The sequence below is a fragment of the Chrysochloris asiatica genome, unplaced genomic scaffold, assembly GCF_000296735.1.
Source record: "Chrysochloris asiatica unplaced genomic scaffold, ChrAsi1.0 scaffold00016, whole genome shotgun sequence".
NCBI lineage: Eukaryota > Metazoa > Chordata > Mammalia > Afrosoricida > Chrysochloridae > Chrysochloris > Chrysochloris asiatica.
In genome coordinates this window covers 14,380,936-14,404,721 of record NW_006408534.1, presented here as the reverse complement: position 1 = coordinate 14,404,721, position 23,786 = coordinate 14,380,936, and the positions used below count along the sequence as shown (strand labels likewise).

The 23,786-nt window shown below is 44.5% G+C and overlaps 1 protein-coding gene across 1 annotated transcript in view; it reads right to left on the bottom strand.

The window, feature by feature from the left end:
• Positions 1-22,716, bottom strand: part of KIF3C (kinesin family member 3C) — a 57,406-nt gene extending 34,690 nt beyond the window's left edge. The window contains exon 1 of the mRNA XM_006835226.1: positions 20,611-22,716. Within this exon, the coding sequence (XP_006835289.1) occupies positions 20,611-22,149 (1,539 nt within the window). The 5' untranslated portion in view covers positions 22,150-22,716. The remainder of the gene's footprint in view (positions 1-20,610) is intronic.
• Between the last annotated feature and the right edge of the window lie 1,070 nt (positions 22,717-23,786).

The window sequence follows — 23,786 nt, the reverse complement described above, 5'->3', positions numbered from 1 at the left end:
CTTACATGGGTTTAAAAAAACAAACAAACAAACAAAAAAACGAGCCATCTCAGAGGCAGGAGGGGGGAATCTCATTATCATCAAAAAGAACTAGGAGTGAAGTGTGTCCTTTGGAGGCTGAGAACCTCCTTGACAAAATGCTGTTACAAAAGGGGAGTAGCAGAGGAGCAGCAGCAGAACCAAGAACCAAAGCATGAGAGAGAGCAGTGGGCTTTTCAGCCCACAGAGCAAGGAAAGGTAAGTGACTGGGCAGGAAGCTTGCTTGTAGAGTGGGTGCCTCCAGGCATTTAAATGGGGAAGCTAGGTTTGCTGACTCACTGAACTAGAGCCGAGTGCCATCAGGTTGAGGCATATGGTGGAGTGGTGGGTCCTGTGGGCATTTATCAGCAGCTGACTGGAACAGCTGTGCACTGAGCATTTCTGACCCTGAATTGTAACTGTTAACTCCTCTAATAAAACACATAACTGTGAGAATAGTGTCTGAGTTCTGTGTGGCCACTCGAAAGAATTATCAAACCCAACTGAAGAGTGGGGAGAGTTGTGGGAGGAATGGTTTGTTGTCACAGTTTTTCATAAGAGCAACTGGAGTAAAGCCAGAAGAAGGAGAAATGACGGCCCGAATTCTCAGTAAATGCTGATCTAGAAAGCTAGAATGGAGACAGCTGGCCTGGCCAGCCACTCCTCTGGGAAGATACCATCAAGTATGACTTTACAAGGATACAGAAGCCAAAGAGTCTTGGCTCTGCCAATGCCAGCTAATCTATGACATTTTGGAGAAGAGCTCCATTTCAAAGAGAATTCAACGGAATGTGGAAACCATCAGACAATATTATTAATATTGCACGCAAATTAAATTTTGCTAAAAGTAATTAAAAAACAGCTATAGCAGTACATTGACAGGGAACTGCCAGAGGTTTAATCTGGATTCAGATGAGAATGTGGAACTAGAGATATCACTGCTGACATCAGATGGATCTTGGCTGAAACCAGACAATTCCAGAAAGATATTTACTTGTGCTTTATTGATTACGCAAAGGCTTTCGATTGTGTGGATCATGATAAACTATAGACAACATTGTGGAGAATGAGTATTTCACAACACTTAATTGCGCTCATGAGGAACCTATACATGGACTAAGAGGCAGTCACTCAAATAGGACAAAGGAAAACTGAATGGTTGAAAACTAGGAAAGGTGTACACCAGTGCTGTATTCTTTTACCACACTTATTCAATCTGTAATTATTCAAGACTCAGGATTATATTAAGAAAAATGTGGCATCAGGATTGGAGGAAGACTCATTAACACCTGTGATATGCAGATGATGCAAGCTTGCTTCGTGAAGAGAACTTAAAATACTGATGAAGATCAAAGACCACCACCTAAGGTATGGGTTACATCTCAATGTAAAGAAAACAGAAATCCTCACCACTGGACCAATAAATAACATCAAGATAAATGGAGAAAAGTTTGAAGTTGTCAAAGACTTCATTTTGCTCAGATCTACCATCAACACTCATGGAAGTGACAGTCAAGAAATCAAATGAAGTATTGCATTAGGCAAACATTCTGCCTAAGACCATTTTAAAGTGTTGAAGAGCAAAGATGTCAGTTTGAGGACTAAAGCGAGCCTGACCCAAGCCATGGTATTTTCAATATCCTCATATGTATGTCAAAGTTGGACAATGAATAAAGAAGACCATAGAAGAATTGATGCATTTTGAGTTACATTGTTAGAGAAGAATATTACAAGTATCATTGACTGCCAAAAGAGCAAACAAATCTGTTTTGGAAGAAGTGCAGCCAGAATATTCCTTAGAAGCCAGGATAGTGAGCCATTGTCTCTCATACTTCAGACATGTTATTAGAAGGAACCAGTTCCTGGAGAAGGACATCATGCTTGGTAAAGGGGAAGGCCAGCAAAAAAGAGGAAGATCCCCAATGAGATGGATTGGCATAGTGGCAGCAGCAATGGGCTCAAGCATAACAACAATTGTGAGGTTGGTGCAGTACTGGGTAGTGTTTTGTTCTGTTTTGCAAAAAAGCACTATGAGTCACTACCAACTTTATGGCACCTAACAACAACAGGAATCTCAGATGTAAGTTTCCATGTGCCAGTGGCTGGGATTGGTGCTTTTCACATTAATCATTTTAAGAACCTTTTGAGATAATTGATGATTATGACCCCCATTTGACATAAAAGCAAACCAAGACTCAGAAAGATGCAGTGACTTGGATTATGGCAAAAATGGCAGAAGTGACACAATGGTCAATTGGCATAATATCCACAAAGACAATGTTCCAAATCCTACTTTACACAGAGTTGTTGTTAAGTGCTGTTGGGTTGGTTCCAACTAATTGTGACCCTGTATTTACGGTTTCTAAGGAGTGGTCGGTGAGTTTGAACTGCCAACCTTGCAGTTAGAAGTCTAGTGCTTATCCTACAGTGCCATGCCAGAATTTCTCATTGGTGAATAGTGACCGGGATCTTAAAAGCTATGAGCAGCCATCTAAGGTGCAACTATTGGTCCAAAGGAAAAGAGTGATGAAAACAGAAGACACTTGGAAACAATTAGTCCAATGAATTAATGGACCACATGAATATCAATCTCCATGACCCCAAGACGAGAAGAACTAGATGGTGCCTGGCTATAGTACAACTGCTGTGAAACGGTTCACATTTGAAGGTCCTAGACAGAGAAGAGGAAAATATGGAACAAAACTCAAAATCATAGAAAGAGCAGGCTTACTAGTCAGATACAGACTGATGGATGCCCAAGACTCCTGGTCACCCTTCAAGTCTGGAACTGAACTCACCTACCACATGGTTCAATTGTCAGCCAAGCAATAGACAGGTATTGTCTGTCCCCTCTGGGGACAATAACAGTAGTGCCACTACAATGTCAATTTGTCATACTGTGGTGACTTGTGTGTTGCTGTGACATTGAAGCTTTACTACCAGTAAATACCAGCAAGATCACCCATGGTGGCCTGCTTTCAGTGGAGCTTCCAGACTGACATAGATGAGAAAGAAGTGATGAAAACCTTATGAATAGCAGTAGAACATTATCTAATCTAGTGTCCCTCAGATTGAAAGGCACTGAAAATATGACTGGGGAAGAGATGTCTCCTTATAACAGAGTTGACCTTAATGACGCAGAGAGAACAGAAGTTTTGGGGCCTGCATTTGTTGAAGGGGCATAATTCAAAATGAGAAGAAAAAACTGCAAGTGTCCATTAGTAATTGAAATGTAAAATGTACAAATTATGAATCTAGCAAAAATGGAAGTCATTAAAAATGAAACAGATCAATATCATAGACATTAGTGAGCTGAAATGGACTGGTATTGGCCACTGAACAATATCATTAATATCACATGCAACTAAAATTTATAATATAATTTAAAAATGGTTACGGCAGTACATCGACAGGAAGCTGCCAGAAATTCAAGCTGGATTCAGATGAGGATGTGGAACAAGGATATCATTGCTGATGTCAGATGGATCTTGGTTGAAAGTAGAGAATACCCGAAAGATGTTTGCCTGTGTCTTATTGACTATGCATATGAATTGACTGGATCATAAACTATGGATAACATTGTGGAGAATGGAAATTCCAGAATATTTAACTGTGCTCATGTGGAACCTGTACATCCACCAAAAGGCAGTCATTTGAACAGAACTAGGGGATACTGAATGGTTTGAAGTCAGGAAACGTGCATGTCAGGGTTGTATCCTTTCACCATACTTTTTCAATCTATATGCTGAGCAAATAATCTAAGAAGCTAGGTTCTATGAAGAACAATGTGACATCTGGATTTGAGGAAGACTCATTAACAATCTGCGATATACAGGTGACACAGCCTTGCTTGCTGAAAGCAAAGAGGATTGAAATATTTACTGATGAAGATGAAAGACTATAGTCTCAGTAAAGAAAACGTAAATCCTCACAACTGGACCAATAAATAACATCATGATAAATGAAGAAAAAATTGAACTTGTTGAAGACTTCATTTTGCGTGGATCTACAGTCAGTGCTCATTGAAACAGCTGTCAACATATTGATTTAGGCAAATCTGCTGCAAGACCTTTGAAAAGTGTTCAAGAGCAAAGTTACTGGTTTGAGGATTAAGGGGATTGTGACCCAAGCCATGGTATTTTCAGTTGCTTCATATGCATATGAAAGTTGGAGAATGAAAAAGGAAGGTTATAGAAGAATCAATGCGTTTGAAGTATGGAGTTGGCGAAGAATATTGAAAGTACCATGAACTTCCAGAACAACAAATTAATCTGTCTTGGAAAAAGTACAGACAGAAAGATCCTTAGAAGCAAGGATGGCTAGACTTCATCTCACATACTTTGGACATATTGTCAATATGGACCAGTCCCCAGAGAAGGACATCATACTTGGTAAAGTATATAAAAAAAAAAAAAAGTGAAAAAGAGGAAGACCCCCAATAAGATGAATTAACACAGCAGCAGCAATGGGCTCAAGCAAAGTAACAATTGGAGGATGGCAGTGTTTTGTTCTGTTATGCATAGGGATGCTATAAATCAGAACCAACTGAATGGCACCTAACAATAACAACACAACACTAGTGAGGTACACACACCAAAGAATAGCCAATCATGGGAGATCAAAAGGGCAGCATCTCCCTAAGGACAAAATTCAGAAGAGTTGAGAAAGGAGGAGGAATGGAAACAAGAAACAGGGAGGAAACAGGATACGTGAGGTTATATTGAGGGGATTACAATCATTGAGATGTGACGAAGTGTATGATTTGTTGAATGTAAAACTAATGATGTGCTCTGTAAATCTTCACTCAATTCACAATAAAAATTTTAAAATGGCAAACGGGACATTTCTATGTCACCCTCCTAACTCTTAAGTCCAAACCAAACCAGTTCCTGTTGAGTTGATTCAGACTCATGGGGACCACATGTGAGCAGAGTAGAACTGCTCCAAAGGATTTTCAAGGCTCTCACTTTTTGGAAGCAGACTGCCAGGTCTTTCTTCCAAGGTACCTCTCCATAGGTTTGAATCAGCAACCTTTACGTTACCATTTGGGCTCTTAAGCACCCTGGGACTCCAATTCTATGTCCAGTGGTGTCCTTTCCTCTGTTACATAACTTTCTCCTGGATTTAGGCAGGAAGGAGCCTTGGGGAGAAGCAACATTTGGTATTTGCATTTTTGCTAATTCAGGAACCACTAGGAAAACTGAGAACACCATTTCTTTCTCTTCCCTGCTATGAGGTCAGGCTGTAGGTACCACTGTTGTTGTTATGCACGAGTCGGTTCCAACTCATAGTGACCCTATATAGGAGTTCTAAGGAACAGCTGGTGGGTTTGAACAGCCACCTTGCCAGAGATGTTAAAACCTGGAAGGCTCTTTGCAGGGCTACTTCTCAAGTCCTGGTGTGGAGTGATAGAGACTGGGCATGTGGGCCAGAGGGTACATACTCTACCACCCTATCTGCTAGGAATCCTAGAGCACCAACCCTCAGAACTTCAGTTTTCTCATCTATAAAATTGTTCAGGGGACAGATGGTGAGTTGGACGTAGATGTGAAAGCACTTAGTGTATAATACAGTAAAACCAAAGGTTAGTAGTTACTACTGTTTCAGTACCACCCACCCCAATGAACAGAACAAAAACTATCAGTTTAACAATCCTGTGGTACAACTGGTGGGTTTGAACCACTGACATTTTGGTTGGCAGTCAAGCACTTAACCAATGTGCCACCAACAGGAAGACCTTCTACTTCAGAAAGCAAACCATAAGTACCTCAGGTCTGATACTGATGTTCATTCTTTCTCCTGTACGGCCTTCCCTTACTTGTGGCTTTCTAAAATGTCTTGGTGTACCAGGGCTGCAAATGACATACAGCCAGGTTACTGTTATTGTTAGGTGTCATTGCGTCTGTTCTGACTCATATTGACCCTCTCTCTGCACAATAAACACCGCCTAGTCCTTCTCCATCCTCACAACTGTTATGAATGAGCCCATTGCTGCTGCCACCGTGTCAGTCACCTAGTTGAGGAACTTCCTTCTTTTCACTGACCCTTTTCTATGCCAAGTATGAAGTCCTTCACCAGGAACTGGTCCCTCCTGATAACATGTCCAAAGTACAAGAGAGGAAGTCTCACCATCCTTGCTTCCCGGGAACATTCTAGCTGTACTTCTTTCAAGACAGATTTGTTGTTTTTCTGGCAGTCCATGTTACTTGCAATATTCTTCACCAATGCCATAATTCAAATGAATAGATTCTTTTACAACCTTCTTTATTCACTGTTCAGCATTCACATGTTGTGTGTGCCATTGAGTCAGTTCCAACTAATAATGACCCTGCATAGGGTTTCCAAGGCTGTAAATATTACATCTTAATGTCAAGAAAACAAAAATCCTCACCACTGGACCAATAAACAACATTCTTATCAACAGAGAAAAGATTGAAGTTGTCCAGGACTTCATTCTTCTTGAATCAACTAGCAACACTCACGGAAGCAGCAGTCAAGAAATCAGACAACGTATTGCATTAGGCAAATCTGCTGCACAGGAACTTTTTAAAGTGTTGAACAGCAAAGATGTCAGCTTGAGGACTAAGGTGCGCCTGACTCAAGCCATGGTATTTTCAATAACCTCATATGGATCGTAGAAGAATTGATGCCTTTGAATTATGGTGTTGGAGGAGAATACTAAAAGTGCCATGGGCTGCCAAAAGAACCAATAGATCTGTTTTGGAAGAAGTGCCGTCAGAGTGCTCCTTAGAGGCCAAGATGGTCAAACTTCGTCTCTCATACTTTGGACATATTGTCAGGAGGGAACAGTCGTTGGAGAAGGATATCATGCTTGGTAAGATGGAGGGTCAGAGAAAAAGAGGAAGACCCCCAACGAAATGGATTGGCCAGGTGGCAGCACTAATGGACTCAACTGTGGCAGCGGTAGTGAGGTTGGCCCAAGATCAGACATTGTTTCGTTCTGCTATGCATGGGGTCGCTATGAGTCAGTTCTGACTCGATGGCACCTAACAACAACAAATATTTATGGGAGTAGATAACCTACTGCAAAAAAAAAAAAAACCCACACTGCCACTGAGTCAGTTCTGACTCATAGCGAACCCTGTATAGCATTTCCAAATCTATAGATCTTTACAGGAGCAGAAAACTTCATCTTTCTCCAATGGAATGACTGGTAGATTCAAACTTTGACCTTGTGGTTAGCAGCCGAGGTCGTAATCCACTACGCTACCAGGACATGTAAAATAATGGAAAAATACCTTGGGTAAGGTGCACATCAGTCCTCAAACTGACATCTTCGCTCTTTAACACTTTTGTTGTTGTTGTTAAGTGCTGTCAAATCAGTTCCGACCCATAGCAACCCTGTATAGGATTTCCAAGGAGTGGCTTGTTAGCTTAAACCGCCAACCGTGCTGTTCAAACTGACTTTGCAGTCCAGCGCACTGACACACAGCACCACACCAGGGCTCCCTTTAACACTTAAAAGAGACTTTTAATGGTGCTGTAGGTTAAGTACTGGATTGTTAATCACACACTTGACAGTTCAAACCCACCAGCTGCTCCATGGAAGAAAGATGAGGTTTTCTCATCATAACAATCTATAGACTTGGAAACACTAAACAGGGTTGCTATGCATCAGAATTGACTCGATGGTGCTGGGTTTGGCTTTAATTTATTTGCAGCAGATTTGTCTAATGCAAAATAATGTTTGACTTCTTGACTGGTGAGCATTGACTGTGAATCCAAGGAAAATGAAGTCTTTGACACCTGCAATCTTTTCTCCATTTATCATGATATTATTTCTTGATCCAATTGTGAGGATTTCTGTTTTCTTTACACTGAGATGCAATTCATCCTGAAGGCTGTAGTCTTTGATCTACATCAGTATTTCAAGTCCTCTTTGCTTCCAACAACAGGACTATACTATCTATATATTGCAGGTTGTTAATGAGTCTTCCTCCAATCCTGATGTCACACTCTTCATCATATAATCCATCTTCTCAGATTATGTGCTCACCATACAGATCAAAAAAGTATGGTGACAAGATACAACCCTGAAACACACCTTTCTTGATTTTAAACAATTCCGTATTCCCTCGTTCTATTCAAATGACCTCTTGATCTACATACAGGTTCCTCAGGAGCACAAGTAAGTGTTTTGGCATTCCCATTCTTTGTAATGTTATCCATAGCTTGTTATGATCCACAATGTCAAATACCTTTACATAGTCAATAAAGCAAAAGTAAACATGTTTCTGGTATCTCTGCTTTCTACCAAGACCCATCTGTCATCAGCAGTGATATTCACTGTTCTACATCCTCTTCTGAATCCAGTTTTAATTTTTGGCAGCTCCCTGTCCATGTACTGCTTCAATTGTTTTTAAATTATCTTCAGAAAAATTTTACTTGCATGTTATATTAATGATCAATGATTTCTGCATTCCTTTTGATCACTTTTCTGTGAAATAGGTACAAATATGGATCTCTTCTAATCAATTGGCCAGGTAGCTGTCTTCCAAATTTTTTGGCATAGATGAGTAAACTCCTCCAGAGCTGGAACATTTGTTGAAACTTTTCAATTTATATTCCATCAATTCCTGGAGCCTTGTTTGTTTGTTTTAAAGTTTTTATTGTGAAATGAGTGGTAGTTTACATGGGAGAACATTGGTTCTACACTCATCATTTCACTGCAATGATTACAATCTCCTCCGTTCATAATCATTCAGCAATATTTGCTTCTATTCCCGGTTGTTGTTGTTTTTTTGGGGGGGGAGGGGGCGGTGTACACAAAATCACTCAGGAATATATAATCATTTAAGAAACCAAAGGGCATATTCTGTAAGCCTGCCTCCTGGTTCCCAGCACACAGCCCTTCTCTTTCCATACGTCTAGAGTCCTCAGCTGCTCTATGTCTCCATGTCCTCATCTTTGCTTCTGTCTCTGGTGTGCTGCTTCTCTGGATAGGGTCCCACATTCCACTCATGCTCTTCTCCCTTGATGATCCTAGGGTCCTCAGTTCCTGGACTGTAAGATTAACTACTTCCCCCGTTTGTTACAAAACTGCTACCTTTACAGTTGTGACAGCTGCAATTAGTGATGATAACAATTATTCACTATTGAATCATAAGAATTTTATCCCCATCTCCTTTCACCAGATCCATCTAGACAAGATGAAAACTATTCAGTGGGGATTCTACCTTCCCCTGCACACTCTGAAACTAAACTCCCTCTTGAAAACTTGTAAGCCAGTCACTTCATGCCTTTATAGCCCCCCCATCCATTTTAGGTAGCCAGCCTAAGTTGCCCATCTCTATCAATCCCATATACAGAGGGATTTATCCTTGATGTGAAGATTCTTTCCCTCTCAGTTGGTACAGTTGGTATTTTGAGCTACTACATCCATAGTCATAGGTCAAGTTCATCAAATTGTAGCAATTTAGCCTCATATCCTTTATCAAAAAAAATTTTTTTTTTATCTTCCTCTAGTAGAGTTCTGATCATCAATCCATCGAAGCTAGGTCAAATGGGTACTATCTGCAAGTTTGGGCGTTCATGTCCCTCTCCTCTCACTTAATATCAGCTCTCAGTTCTAGCCCTCCGTGGCTATGTCCTTGTCCATGGGCTCAGGAGTCCTCAGGTTTCACCACACTTCGGACCAATGAGCCCTTCCTCTTCTCTCTCTTATCTCCAAGTCTATGGGGGTCTATGGAACATGGTCGAACTCAGCCCATATCTTCATTGTTGCCTTTCCCCTTCTTCCACTCACCAGTAGACCAATGTGGTCCCCAGCAAGCTTACATGCCTTCTCATGTGTTCCATTTGAGTTTCAGTCTTGGAAGGGGGTTTTTCCTGAAGAGAATTGATTGCTTGCCTTGATGGCTTCTCGAAGAATAACTTACTTGTTCTTGTAGTAGCCAATCAGACTGTCATTTTTGTTTTGGATTTTTCCTGCTGGTCTTTCTTTCAAGAAGTATCTTCTGTTCCTCTAGCTGCTACAGGCTGATCTGCTTGTCCTTTCAAGTGGGAATGTCCCAACTCAGAAGGTTCTGGATGGGACTCAGGATTCCACCAAAGGTCCTATCCACTACAAAGGATCTGCAGGGAGCCTATTTCACTGGGCAAGTTCTAGAACCCCTCTTAGGTATTCCTGTCAGTTCTGGAGCCTTGTTTTTTGCCATTGCCTTCAATGCAGCTTGGACTTCTTTCTTTGTACTATCAGTTCTTGATCATATGCTACTTCTTGAAATGGTTTTTGGTACAGCAAGTCTGTATATTCCTTCCATCTTCATAGCTGGATCATAAAATGCAGCAATATCAAAACTGGATGAGACCTAAGGACCTATAATGTAGCCTAGGACTTTTACAGAGTCTCTGCAAACAGTTAAATGCTAGGCTATTCACTGAAAGTGGTTTGAACCCACACAGAGGCACCTCCGAAGAAAGGCCTGGATTTCTACTTCTGCAAGGACAAAGTCTTGAAAACCCTAAATAACAGTTCTACTCTGCAACAGCTGATTCAATGGCAACTGATTTTTGAGCATTTTATAGATGAGGTATGAGGGTCTTGCAGGGTTAGGTGGACCTCCTGGGCCATATTGCCTCTAGGTTCCCAAGCAAGACTCGGTCATCCCTCTCCAGGCTTCCACTGCCCCTGGTTAGACCTTAACCCTGGGCTCCTGACCTGCTGCTTCCATGGTCAATCAGCCAATGGTACAGAGGATGGAATCACCTAATGATTACCTCTTAAGACCCTTTGGAAGGTAAGTGACTTGTCCAAGGTCCCAGATTACAAATAACTGGGTATAACTGAAGATGATTATCAAGCTGGAATTTTGATTTAAAGTAATCAATTACCCATTACTTTTAAGAAAATCTTCCAAATAAATGTCAACAACACATTTCTTTTATATTCTCCCCCTCATTTTTAAAAACATCTTGAATCTCAAACTCCTGAAAAAAGGTTATTTTGTTTTACTTGGGCTGAAAATAAAGCATTGGCATTTTGGCCATTTGAACAACTTAGGGACATTTAATGCATCCGCCATGTTGAGCAGGCAGAACCCTTCCCCACCCCACCCCACTCCCCGGTTTTCCACATGGCTTCATCATCCCTTAGCAGAAATTCAGTAACAGCGGGGTTCTCCCCTCCTTTAAAAATGTTAGAGTAGTTTTTGTTGAATTATGAAAGTAGTATATGCTCATTGTAAAAAACAAAACAAACAGCCAAAAATGAAGACTTAAAAGAGAAAAATAAAAGTCACCCTCTGCATTTCAATTCTTAGAAACAGAAAAAATGTAAAGAGTAAGCTAATAATTACCTCTACTGATTTCTATTCTTGGCCATGGGTACTCAAAAAGATTATGTGATTATAGGAATGAATGGATGGTGTTGGGGTAAGGGCAGAGGCTTGCATCATATGGAAGGCTAGAGATGAGTTAATCATCTCGGGAGACAACAGCTCCCAAAGGGGCCCATTAGGCAGGGATCTGGCATGAATCCCTCCTTTCTGAGCCGTATCACAGTGTGGTGGAAGGCTGTGGGTTTACAGTCAAAGAGCCACAGGCTCATGCTCTGGACTCACTGCTTCCACTTTTCACATATGTGTCACTGAATTCATTTCTTCACTTGCTTCAGGATCCTCATTTGCCACATGCAGATTAAAATCACACTACTTCTTGGTGTTATGGTGAAGACTGAATAAAATAATGCACAGAAAGAAAATCAGTGTGCTCGGCAATGTTGTTGGAGTTATTATCATCCTGCTGGCCTGCCTCAAGAAAGGATGAAAGTCTTCAGGTCCATTCTTAGTGCTATAGAAACATCTCAACCCAGGGCTTGGAACTCTGTGGAGCATCAAGGAAGGAAAGGAAGACAACTAGAAAGTAACTCTTTATTCGCCTATGAATGTCTCAGGATATTAAAACTTCTAGATATACCAAGCCTCAATTAAAAGTTCTAGATACACCAAGCCTCAAGTACAGGGGTCCTGTGAAATATGAGTGAGTGTAGGGGTCTGCCTTGCACAGATTCCCAATTCAAAAGGCTGGATCTATGGGAAAGGGCCCATTTTCTTACCTGCTGAGTCATGTGACTCAGTTTTCAGGTTTTGAAAGTTCTGAAAGAGGTGCCTGGACTAGCCAGGCACAGCAGCTGGTGGGATGCAAGGAGAAGAAGGATACCCCACTGTAGCTGATACCTCTTCCTAGTCCTTACAGCACCAGTATCACAGAACAGTATCACAGCTACATCATCCATCACTTCGCTAGCTAAGGGCCGGAAATGACTCAGGATAACTTGATAATACACTCCTCCAGCCAACATACATCATGAGAAATCCAACACTGTACCAAAAGATCTGCTGAGCCTCCAAATAACTTGAAGCTCAGAACCATCTTGTATACTTTCTGTTGGCCAAATGTTTATGTTACAAAATGCCCCTGACTCATCACAATTGCAAGCAACCATACCTGCCAGTAGTGGTAAGAAATCAAAGTTACTGCTCCTACCAATTCCAGGAGGCCACAGACTCTGACATAGATGATTGGAGTGTTGGTCACTTTTTTCCCCCTATGTGTTAGAAGAAGTGCAGCCAGAATGCTCCTTAGAAGCCAGGATGGAGAGACTTTTTCTCTCATACTTTGGACATATTATCATGAGGGACCAGTCCCTGGAGAAGGATATTATAGTTGGTAATGTGGAGGGTCAGCAAAAAAAAAAAAGAGGAAGACCCCCAAAGAGATGGACTGACACAGTGGCAGCAGCAATGGACTCAAGCAGAACAACAACTGTGGGGCTGGCACATGACCAGTATTTTGTTCTGTTGTGAATAGGGTCCCTATGGGTAGGAACTGACTCAACAGCACCAAACAACCTTGTGAAAATATATACAACAAAACACAGGCCAATTAAACAGTTTTACATGTACAATTCAGTGACACTGATGACATTGTTCAAGTTGTGCAACCATCCTCACTATTCTATTCCAAATAGTCCCACCATCATTATCATAAACCCACTGCCTCCTTAACAAAAGCCCACCCTGTCGATCTTCTATAATACAAAGCTTCTCTCAAGGTCCTGGCGAAATCAGCTGGGGTAAGAAGGTACCTTTCCCATGAATTTCAGAGTATGCTGCATGGAACTGCTGACCTTGGGGGCAAGTTGAGAGGCCAGAGTAGATTTGTAAAGTGGGTGCTCTGTAGGCTACTGTGGAGTCTCTGGAGCCTGGGTTGTTGTTGTTAAGTGCTGCTGAGTCAGTTCCAACTGATAGTGGCCCTGTATAGGATTTCCAAGGAGCAGCTGGTAAGCTTGAACCAGCGACCTTGTGGTTCAAACTGACTTTGCAGTCCAGTGCATTCGCGCACAGTGCCACATTAGGGCTCCCTTGGAGAGTGGGTAGAACCCTATTTAGAGTCTAAAATCATGCATTTGAGTATGGTGTTGGAGGAGAATATTGAAAGTACCATGGACTGCCAAAAGAACAAATAGATCAGTGTTGGATGATGTATAGCCATAGTGCTCCTTGGAAGCCAGGATGGCCAAACTTCATCTCTCATACTTCGGACTTGTTGTCAGGAGTGACCAGTCACTGGAGAAGGATACCATGTTTGGTAAGGCGGAGGGTCAGAGAAAAAGAGGAAGACCCCAGCAAGATGGATTGGCACAGTGGTAGCATCAGTGGGTTCAGGCATAGCAACGATCATAAGGTTAGTCCAGGACTGGGCAGTGTTTTGTTCTGTTGTGTATAGGGTCACTATGAGTTGGTACCAACTCAATGGCACGTAACCACAACAACAAATCATGATCGGAGCAGCAAAATGACACTATTTAACTCTCTACTGCAGCATTTTCTTTCCCAATTTGGGTTTCTTCTCCCTCGAGGCCCTGCTACCCACTTCTCTACCTGATTCTCCTTTCTTCTTTCTCCTTGCTTAAAGATGATTTCTCTTTCCTCTCTCCATTGTTCCCTCTATTTCTCTCTTATCCTTCCCCCATTTTCTGTCTCTTCCTCCCTTTTCTTCTCTTTGTCTTTGACTGCTCTAATTGGCCATGATAAAAAGTTGAAATATCTTTTATTACTGGTTGAAATTATGTTATATTAAAATTTAAACATTATGATCTTAATTTTTAAAGACGATGAACTGGACGTTTATATTTTACTCTAAAAGATATTACATGTAAAAAATTAAGGACTTTATAAAGAAGAGGGGACTTTAAAGATCATCAACCTCAATGGCTTTCCTGAAATACGGCTCTTTCAGAACATCTCTGACATTCAGTATCTCCTTGAGCACTTATAGGGATGGGAGCCTATTACTTCTTAAAGCAGTCCATTTCTATGAAAAAAGTTGTTTGTTTAATATTAAACTTAATCTGTTACCATTAATTCCACTCCCTGGTCATCAGGGGCAATGCAGGACATGAAATAGTACAACCAACAGAACAGAGGAGTACATGATGAATTCAGGGGGTACACAAGCTGGCTAAGGGGTTCTCCTACAGGAATATTTAGGTAGGTAAGATTCAAAAGTTATATACTACAGTGTTTATAGGTCTTGGATGTCAAGCTAAAATATGATGTGTTTGAAGTACCAGGAAGGCAATCAGATAAAAACAGCTATTTCCCTATATTCATAGGCAGTTGAGATAAAAACAGTAATAATAGTTCCTATTTACTGAACATTTATTATGTACCAGAAACTGGAAAAGCACTTTACATTGAATAGCTTGCTGATCCTCTAAAAAAAAAAATATCCTCTCAAAAGTACCTATACCATAGGTCCTATTATAGATAAGGAAGCTTGGTCTCAGAGGTTCCTGAACTAGTAAGTAACCAAACCCAGCCTGTGTGAGTCTAAGACTGTGCTTTGAACATAACACTCGACATACTTAGGTCAGTCCAGTGATTAGGACAGGAGACTTGGATTTGGGAGTCACTTACACAGAAGGAGAGTGTCAAAAGCAGAAGTCCCTGATACTAATCTGCAGTCTTTTCTAACAATGGGCCCCAATCTCCATTTCCAGTTCTGAGCCTGCTTGTAAATTCCACTAGACTCATGCATGTGTGTATATGTCACCTCAGATTCAACACATTATCTCGTTCCCAACCCGATTTTCCTAATTCTTTAACCATCAAAGACCACCAAATTTTATGTCAAACTGATTTGCCATATACAAACCATGTGACCTTGGAGAAGTTGACATTCCTAAGCTTTAGCTTCCTCAACTATAAAATAGAGACAATAACAACACCTTTTTGGGAGGGACTAAATGAGAGAATTTGGGAGTCCTGGTGTGGCACTACTGGATAAACAATGGACTGCTAACCACAGGTCAGTGGTTCAACCCCACCAGCCACTTCTCAGAAACCCTATATATTTTTTTAATGTTTTATTGTGAATTATGTGATGGTTTACATGGGAAAACATTAGCTTTACATTCATCCTATCTTAAAGTGTTTCATTGCCATGGTTACAATCTCCTCCATGCATCATCAACCAACCAAAGGGTATACCCTGCAAGCCTGCCCACCCCCACCCCCTCCAGTAGTCAGCACACAGCCCTTCTCCCTCTCTGGGTCTAAAGTCCCCAGCTGCTCCATCTCTCCACGTCATAGTCTCTGCCTCCATCTCTGGCGTCACTGCTTCTCTGGGTAGGGTCCCGCTCTCTGCTCTTCTCCCTTGATGGTCCCAGGGACCTCCGCTCCTAGACTGCAAATTTAATCACTCCCCTCCTTTTGCTACACAACATCTACCTTCACATTCTTGGAAAACCTATTCCAGGTCACTGTGACTTAACGGCACTTAACAGCAACAAAAACATATAGTGCTTGGCACATAGCAAGTGTTCAGTGAGTGCCATTATTATGGTTATTACTGCTATTTTCCAAGCTTGAAACTCCCTGTCTTGTATCCCCTTTATGATTAATCCCATGCTGAGAAGTAGAAGAGAGACCTACAAAGGGAGAATACAAATTTAGTGCAGTTTGTGTTTCCTGGGATGACCTCATCTCTGGCTTTAGGGGCTGCTTCTGCAGGGTTTGGTTTCTCCACCATCATGGAGCAAGTCAGGCTCTAACCAAGAGGTCCCTGCTCTTCTCTCTCCAGACCTACTTCCTGGGGGAACACAGGCAGTTCCATTGTTCTACCTCTTATGCGCCTCTTTGCCTTCCTAAAACAACTCTCTTTTCCCAAGGACTTAAAATCATATCTAGACCAAGCACTCAAAAAGTTTAATTTCAAAATTAAAGTGGTCACTTAAAAAAATATTCTTGTACAATTATCCAAGTAAAGTGGATCTTTCCCCAATTGGTGTGCAATCAACCAGTCCTCATTACACTAAATTTGCAGTGTATATTGTGTGCAATTTTTGATTGGATCCACTATCAACACTCTTGGAAGCAGCAGTCAAGAAATCAAACCACATATTGCATTAGGCAAATCTGCTACACAAGATGTCAGTTTGAGGTCTAAAGTGTGCCTGACCTAAGCCATGGTATTTTCCATAGCCTCATATGCATGAGAAAGTTGGACAATGAATATGAAGACCATAGAAGAATTGACGAATTTCAATTATGGTGTTGGAGAATACCAGAAGAACAAAAACCAATCTATGTTGGAAGAAGTACAACCAGAATGCTTCTTAGAAGCCAAGATGGCCAGACTTTATCTCTCATACTTCAGACATATTATTAGGAGGGACCAGTCCCTGGAGAAGGATATTGAAAAAGTGTGGGGTCAGCAAAAAAGAGGGAGACCCTCTAACAAGATGGACTGACACAGTGGCAGCAACAATGGGCTCAAGCATAGCAACAGTGATAAGGATGGCGCCGGGCCTGGGTGGTGTCTTGTTCTGTTGTACATAGGGTCAGTATGAGTTGGAACTGACTTGATGGCACTTAACAACAACTGTGTGCAAACATTTGAGCTTTAACTGTGCAGTACAATAACCTGTTATGGGTCTGTGACTTATTCTAACATCTTCCTACCTGATAGGTTTAGTATGCTCTCATGCTCCCCCTACCCTAACCCTAGATACTTCTTAAGTATGGATTGTTAATGATTAATAAAAGACAGGAGGGAGGGTCAAAGGCTGATCACAATCACAAGTCTTCACACACCTGCATACCCTCACATCCTATATCCCCTGAGGTAAACAGGAGACATGCTTGGTGTTTGTACACAGCGAGGGGAGAACAAAGGGAACTGGGCAGTCTCAGAAGGAAAGCAGGCAAGACAGACTGTAAAATGAGTCAGAGAGAGTGAATGAGGGCACTGGGTCGTGTCAACTGTCTACCGCTTAGCTGCCCCCAGAGGGTGTCATGAACTGGAAGAAGGGGGTGGGGATGGGGATAGGATATGTCATCACTGTTTGAGTGGGGAAGAGTAGTTTGTAATTGGGAAGCAAAAGCTCAGCTAATTTCAAGAAGGGACCCGAGCTCCTGCCCTGGGACATCTCCTAGACCTTCCTTCTTCTCAGAGCTGCTGCAGAATTCCAGCAAGGCAGCTGGGCTAGCAGGGTGAGGAAGGAGTTAAGGCATGTGCTAACAACAAAGATGTCAATCCTGGTGATCACTGGACCCCTGCTTGGCCAGACAGAAGCCACCCAGTGGCTGCTAATGCCCTCCATTTATTTGCTTTCAATTTATTTCAAATGCCTTCATACTAATGATCTCATTTAATCTTTCAGGCAACCCTGTGAAACAGGCTGGACTGAGACTATTATCTCAAGCGTGCTCCTCCCCTCTTTATCCTGTGAATTGCTCAAGAGCCCTCAAATTGTTTCCACCATCCTGGAAACAGCCAAAGCAGAACCAGGCAGTGACTTAGGGACACTGAGAAGTTTGGGTCCACTCTCTAGACAGATGTCCTATACTGGTGTGATGAAAAGTCACGCGATATGGACTCATTTCCCTCCTGGAATTTCCCAGACACCCTCCCCTTTTGCTTGTATCTGAAGGCCTGGCATATAAGGACCATTGCACCCACTCCCCAGGGAGCTATGAAAGGCTTCTTTCTCATTAGGCGAATGGAAGCCTGAGGTGAGAGAGCCAGAGGCCTTCGCCTCAGTGCTCAAACCTGAAGGGGTCTGTGATGAAGCAAAAAGAGCACAGGTTTGGGGTGGGTTCTGCCACGTATCATTTGGGGTGACCAAGACAGTCATTCGACTTCCTCAGTGTTGGTTTTCCTAACTGTCAAATGTAAATAATAATACTCATCTTTTGGATTTGTTGGAAGGATTAAATGAAATTACAATTCCAGAGTATCAAACTGAATGTCTATGGTTATCAAATTGCAAGGGTAACAGGGTTCTCATATAACAGAAAGAGGCAGGAGCAAGTATAGGGTACAGACTCATGGAGAAACTTGGGAGTTTTTCTTGGGAGAACAGGGAGATGGTTGAACAATATGATGAACATAATTAATGGCACTGAGTGTACATGTGAAGAATGTTGAAATGGCAAATGTCTTGCTACATATATACTGAACACAATTTTTTAAACAAGTCTCAGTTCCCCTCATGCCACCTTTGTCACACTGGGCAAGCCAAAGAGCCTCCTTGTCAAAGCCTCTGCCTTCTATGAGATTGTGGGGTTCCAAGGGCTAGGCTTCTTCTAGTGCAAGAATTCTGGCATGGCTGCCCCAATCTCTTGACTATCCCATTATTTATGCCCCATAAATGCCTTAGCTTCAAGGGCCTCATTGAACATAGCCAATCAGTTCCCAACAATGGAAACCGTAGCTTTATCCCTCTACCCATTTTCTCAGGAGGATGAAGTATGTTTCTATGCTCTCCTCTCTTCTTACACTCTGTTGCCAGGCCCCTGCCCCCCTTTACAATCCAGCAGGCTGTGTGTGTGTTGGGGGTGGAGGGGAGGACTTTGGTCATAAAACCAATGACAGATTGCCCAATGCAAGACTTGTCAGCTGAAAGCATCAGAGTGCCTGGATTTCTTCCCTCCCAGGGAAAGACAAGTCTAACAGCCCTGTCTTTGATGTCCAGCTTCTCCCAGGATATCCCTTGAGCTTTTTCTTGAGGAAGCAGCTCGTCATAACCCTTGCTGAGCTGCTCATGAGGTGAATTAAATATTAAACATGATGGCCAGAGCGCCTGGTGCAGCAACGCATTCGCATGCCTGACAATGGCAAACAGCTCAGAGGCTGCAGTTCTCCGTCTTCGTCCTGGATTTCCCTCTCCACAGACCACACTCCTGGGAGGGAATGAGAAACGGCAACGCTTTGCTTTTCTCAGCAAGTAAGCAGGTCATGGTTCCTTGCATCTTTCCTCCGATCCCCAGTGTTGAGGGCCCCCACTGCTATTGAGTTGATTCTAACTCACAGCAACCCTAAAGGACAAAACAGAACTGTCCCAAAGGGATTCCAAGACTACTACATCTTTCTCCCACAGAGCGGCTGCTGGGTTTGAACCATGACCTTTTGATTAGCAGTTAAGTGTTTTAACCACTGCACTACCAGAGTTGAGGGTCCCAGGGACCTGAAATGTCTGGAAGTTTTGAGTTGTGGCATCTGCAACACTGAAATTTACCAGGTCCATGGCTGATCAGGAGACTCATAGGAAAGGGAATAGCTCAAGAAAGATACTGAAGCCCTGACATCTCTCAAGGAAGTGGGGAATTGGATCTTACTGGGATGAGGCGTGGATGTAGAGCCAGATTGAGATTAACACAAGTGATAAGAATTATCAGGTTGGAAGACTCTCTGAAATCACCCAGGCCAACCCTCTATTTTACACAAAGGGAAACTGAGGCCCACAGTGACAGGTAATCAAGTTGCACATGTCATTCTAGAGACTGCAGGTCTCCAGTATACAGCTTGGTCTTCCTTCCACCCTACCTCTTGTGTGATGGATCCTTTGAATCTCCTTTCAATGACACAAAGCAAGGGACCCTACCACATGATCCTAACAGACTATTTTCACAGGGAGCAGGATTCACTCCTGGTCTCACTCTGCCACCCAAGAACTGAATGAGCATGAGGCTCATGGGTTCTAGCTCAGCTCTGTCACCTGGTAGAATGGAATCTTGGACATGTCACTTCTCTTGAGTCTCAGCCCTTCTTCCGTAAAATGGAGATTCAAGAATGACCAACCTAGACGACTACTGTCAGGAACAGATGAAATCATGCATATGAGGATATTTTGTGAACAGTGCGGTGCTATCCAAATGTCAGAGAGTATTAAAATACTGTGAGGTCTGAAGGTGATATAGAGGGAGGAAGTTGCAGGGGAGGTGTCTAGTCAGGAGAAGAACGCACACTTATATGAAACTGAATTTCCTGCCAGTTCATCCCACTGACCTGACTGATAATGGGGCCACCAGTAGAACAGCCAGGCAGCAGGTGAGACCACCCAAACCCACTGGTTTGACAGACCACCTGCCTGCTTTACTTAATGAGTGTGTGTGTATGTGTATCCCTTCTAAACCATCCTTAGAGGCTCTGCCTATCAGTGTGGTATCACAGGAATTTGTCTGGCTGCTTCAGGAGAGCCAGGCTATAGACCTTCAAAAACTGACAGATGTTCCTGCACTTCTCAGGGACTTTTCAATCCACCACTCCCTTTGGGGGTCTTACCTTATACTTGGCAGCGAGCAGTTCTGTGGCCTGCTGCTCTCGCCACAGGTCCTCCAGCATCTTCTCCTTCTCCTGCAACAGCTTCTGTTTCTCCTCGCTTACCAAGCTGCGGTCATCCTGGATGGCTGCCTTCTCCTCCTCTAGCCTCTCCTTCTGCTCCTGCAGGTAATTCTCCACGTTCTTCTCCATGGCTGATTCCAGAATGGGCTGGGGCGGGCAGTTGTTGTTGTTGTTGTCATCCTCCTCTTCAGCCACCCAAGCCTCAATTACTGGCCCCTCAGGGTACCCTGCTGGAGCTGACACGGCCTTCTTCTTTCGGCTGCTCTTCCTCCGGGGCCGCTTCCCCAGCATGCCCTTCTTCTCTAGCTGGGCCTTCAGACGGGCAATCTCCTCCTGGAACTCTCGCAGCAGTGTGTCCTTGGGGTCCTCATTCACTCGAGGCTTATTCTTGATGTTCTTGGCTCGATTGGCGAAACGTAGTGTAGAGAGGCTCTCATCGTAGCTATGGGAAGCTGGCCCTAATGTGGCCACCATGATGGTCTTGGCATTCCCCCCCAGAGAGTCCTGGAGCAGTCGGGTGAGCTTGGAGTCCCGGTAGGGGATGTGTGTGCTCCTGTTGCCTGCTAGAGCAGCAATCACATTGCCCAGGGCCGAGAGCGAGAGGTTGATCTTGGAGGCCTCTTTAGGCCTCTCTCCACCACCACCACTGCCTCCACTGCCACCACTACCACCGGAAGACTGTGTGGCTGTCCCTCCAGCTGTGTTGGGGCCAGCCTTGTTCTGCCTCTCACTGCCAGCCAGGTCTACCAGGTTGAGTTTGCCCACACGGATGTGGTCCTGGCCATCAGAGCCACGCTCGCTGCACTCCACCGTGATGACAAAGATGGCGTGGGAACGGGAGCTGACCTCGTTCATGTGTGTGCTGCCCACTGCTCGGGTCTGATTCCCCAGGTTCATCACATGCTCGATCTCCTTGACATTCTTGGTGACAAAGGAGGAGAGGTCCTTGATGTAGACACCTGTCTCAGGATTCTCCTTCAGCTCTAACCTCTTGCCTGGCTCCTTGGAGAGCAGGTCTCGAATCTCCTCCTGGTAGATCTCCAGGTAGGAGGCCCGGACCAGGTACTGCTGGTTTTGGGAACGGGAGATGTTGGTGAAGATGTGCTCAAAGGCGTTGGGGATGACCCCACGGAGCTCAGGTTCCACCCAGGTACCCTGCATGGTGTGAGTCTTGCCAGTACCTGTCTGGCCATAGGCAAACACCGTGCCATTGAAACCCTGAAGCACTGAGTCTACCAGCGGCCTCACAGTTTCATCATAGAGGTCTGCCTGCTTGGAGCTGGGGTCATACACGGCATCAAATGTGAAGGTCTTGGGCAGCTCCCCCGGGGCAGCGCGGGGGTTGCGCAGGGTCACCTGGCCCAGCTTTACATCCATGGTCAGGATCTGCTCATGACCAGCAGCCTCCTCCTTCCGGCTGAGGGGGCGGCACCGGGCCACCACCTTGAGAGCCTCACTGGCCTTGGTTTTACTGGCCATCTTGCTGTTCTGCTTTTCCTGTCCCGGCCCCCCTTAGCAGCCTGGGAGGTCTTTCTGTCCTCCTCCCTAGGTCCGGATCCGCGGGGCCAGCCCAGCCCCCAGGCGCCGCTCTTCTATCTGCATGCAGCTTCCTAGGGTGGGGATGCTGGGAGGTGGCCCCGCCGCTACTGCAGTCCGGGCCTCCACTGCTCTTCGGTCCTCGCAGCACCGGCTAGGGAGGTAGAATTAGGCAGAATCCCTTGGCATCCGTGGGAACAGCGGGTACACTGCCGGATGGAAGGCAGTGACTGGAGCCCGCCCCATGCTGGGGCAGAGGGAGCGCTGCGTAAACAGCACGGCAACAATGAGATAAAGGAAGAAGAAAATGGGATGGGGGTGGGCAGCAGAGCTGTCTTCTCCGCCTCCTCCTTCCTCTAGGGATCCATAGCGGAGACTGTGGGTCCTGGACAGCCGAGGGTCCCGGCTCTCCCGAGGGCAGAGGCTCACCTGGAGTCCTCCTCCCCAGCTGAGGGATCATTCATTGCAGCCAACGCGGTTGCTGTTGCTGCTGCAGCTGCTGCTTCAGCCTCCGCCTTCACCGTCGCCGCCGCCACCCGAGAATGAGAGAAAAACAGAAGGGGATGGGGCGGAGCAGCGGCGGCGAGAGTGATGTTGCCGCCGCGCTGCGGCCCGGGCTAAGCCTCTCGGCTGGGGTGGGGCAAGGGGCGGGGCCGCAGGGCCCGAGACTCGAGCCGGGCGCAGAGGGTATGCTGGGGAGAGCGGGGCATCATCAGCCCCGCAACCCCGCGGACCCCTCAGTAATGACAGGCTCCCGCGCCGACCTAGGTCCTGCGCCCACCAGTCCAGTGCAGCACAGCCACCGCCCGCCGTCACCCCACCGGGCCGAGCATGCTGGGAGTTGTAGTCCCGCCTTTGTTAACCGGGTGCTAGCAGGTTGCTAATATCTTTTCCAGGCCGGTGGCCCCACCCTCTCCGGCCTGCAACCGGAGTGACGACTGAGATTGCACACACCGGGTGGGAGTATCCACCACCCACACTTGTTCCCTGCATAGCCATCATTCTCGGTCTTTCCAAAGTTCCTGTTTTCCTGCTTGCATATGGGTACATGTCACCCCTTTCCTTCAAGGGTGTTCTCAGGTTTTGTGGCGCCTAGCTCCAAATGTTTCTTGACCTTGTCCTTTCTCTTCCCTACTTCAAGCTTTCCTCTTCGCTTTCCTAGAACCCCCTTCCAGCTGGTTCTTTCTTCATTCCATCACTGCACATACACCTGGTCCCTCTCCTGCCTTTCCTGCCTTCCATTTTGTGTACAGGCTCTACGTCTTCTGAATCCTGCCTAACTTCCCAGTCTGGCCACCAGCTTCTCTCCTATATGGAATCTGTACTTCAAACACTCATTTTTCAACCAATAGTTATTCAGCGCCTGCTAAGCCAAAGGCCCCATTCTATGGGCTGGACCTTTCTGTCCTTAAAAGCTCACATTCCAGGAACTATGTTTTTGCAAGCCGTGTTGCATCTCTGTGCCTTTGCAGCGAGGATCCTGTCTCTTCCTTGGTTCCCTGCCACTTGGGCAGTTCAAGTACCACCTCCTCTGTGATACCGTCCCTGACTCATTGCTCTTTCATAGCAAGAAAGAGGCA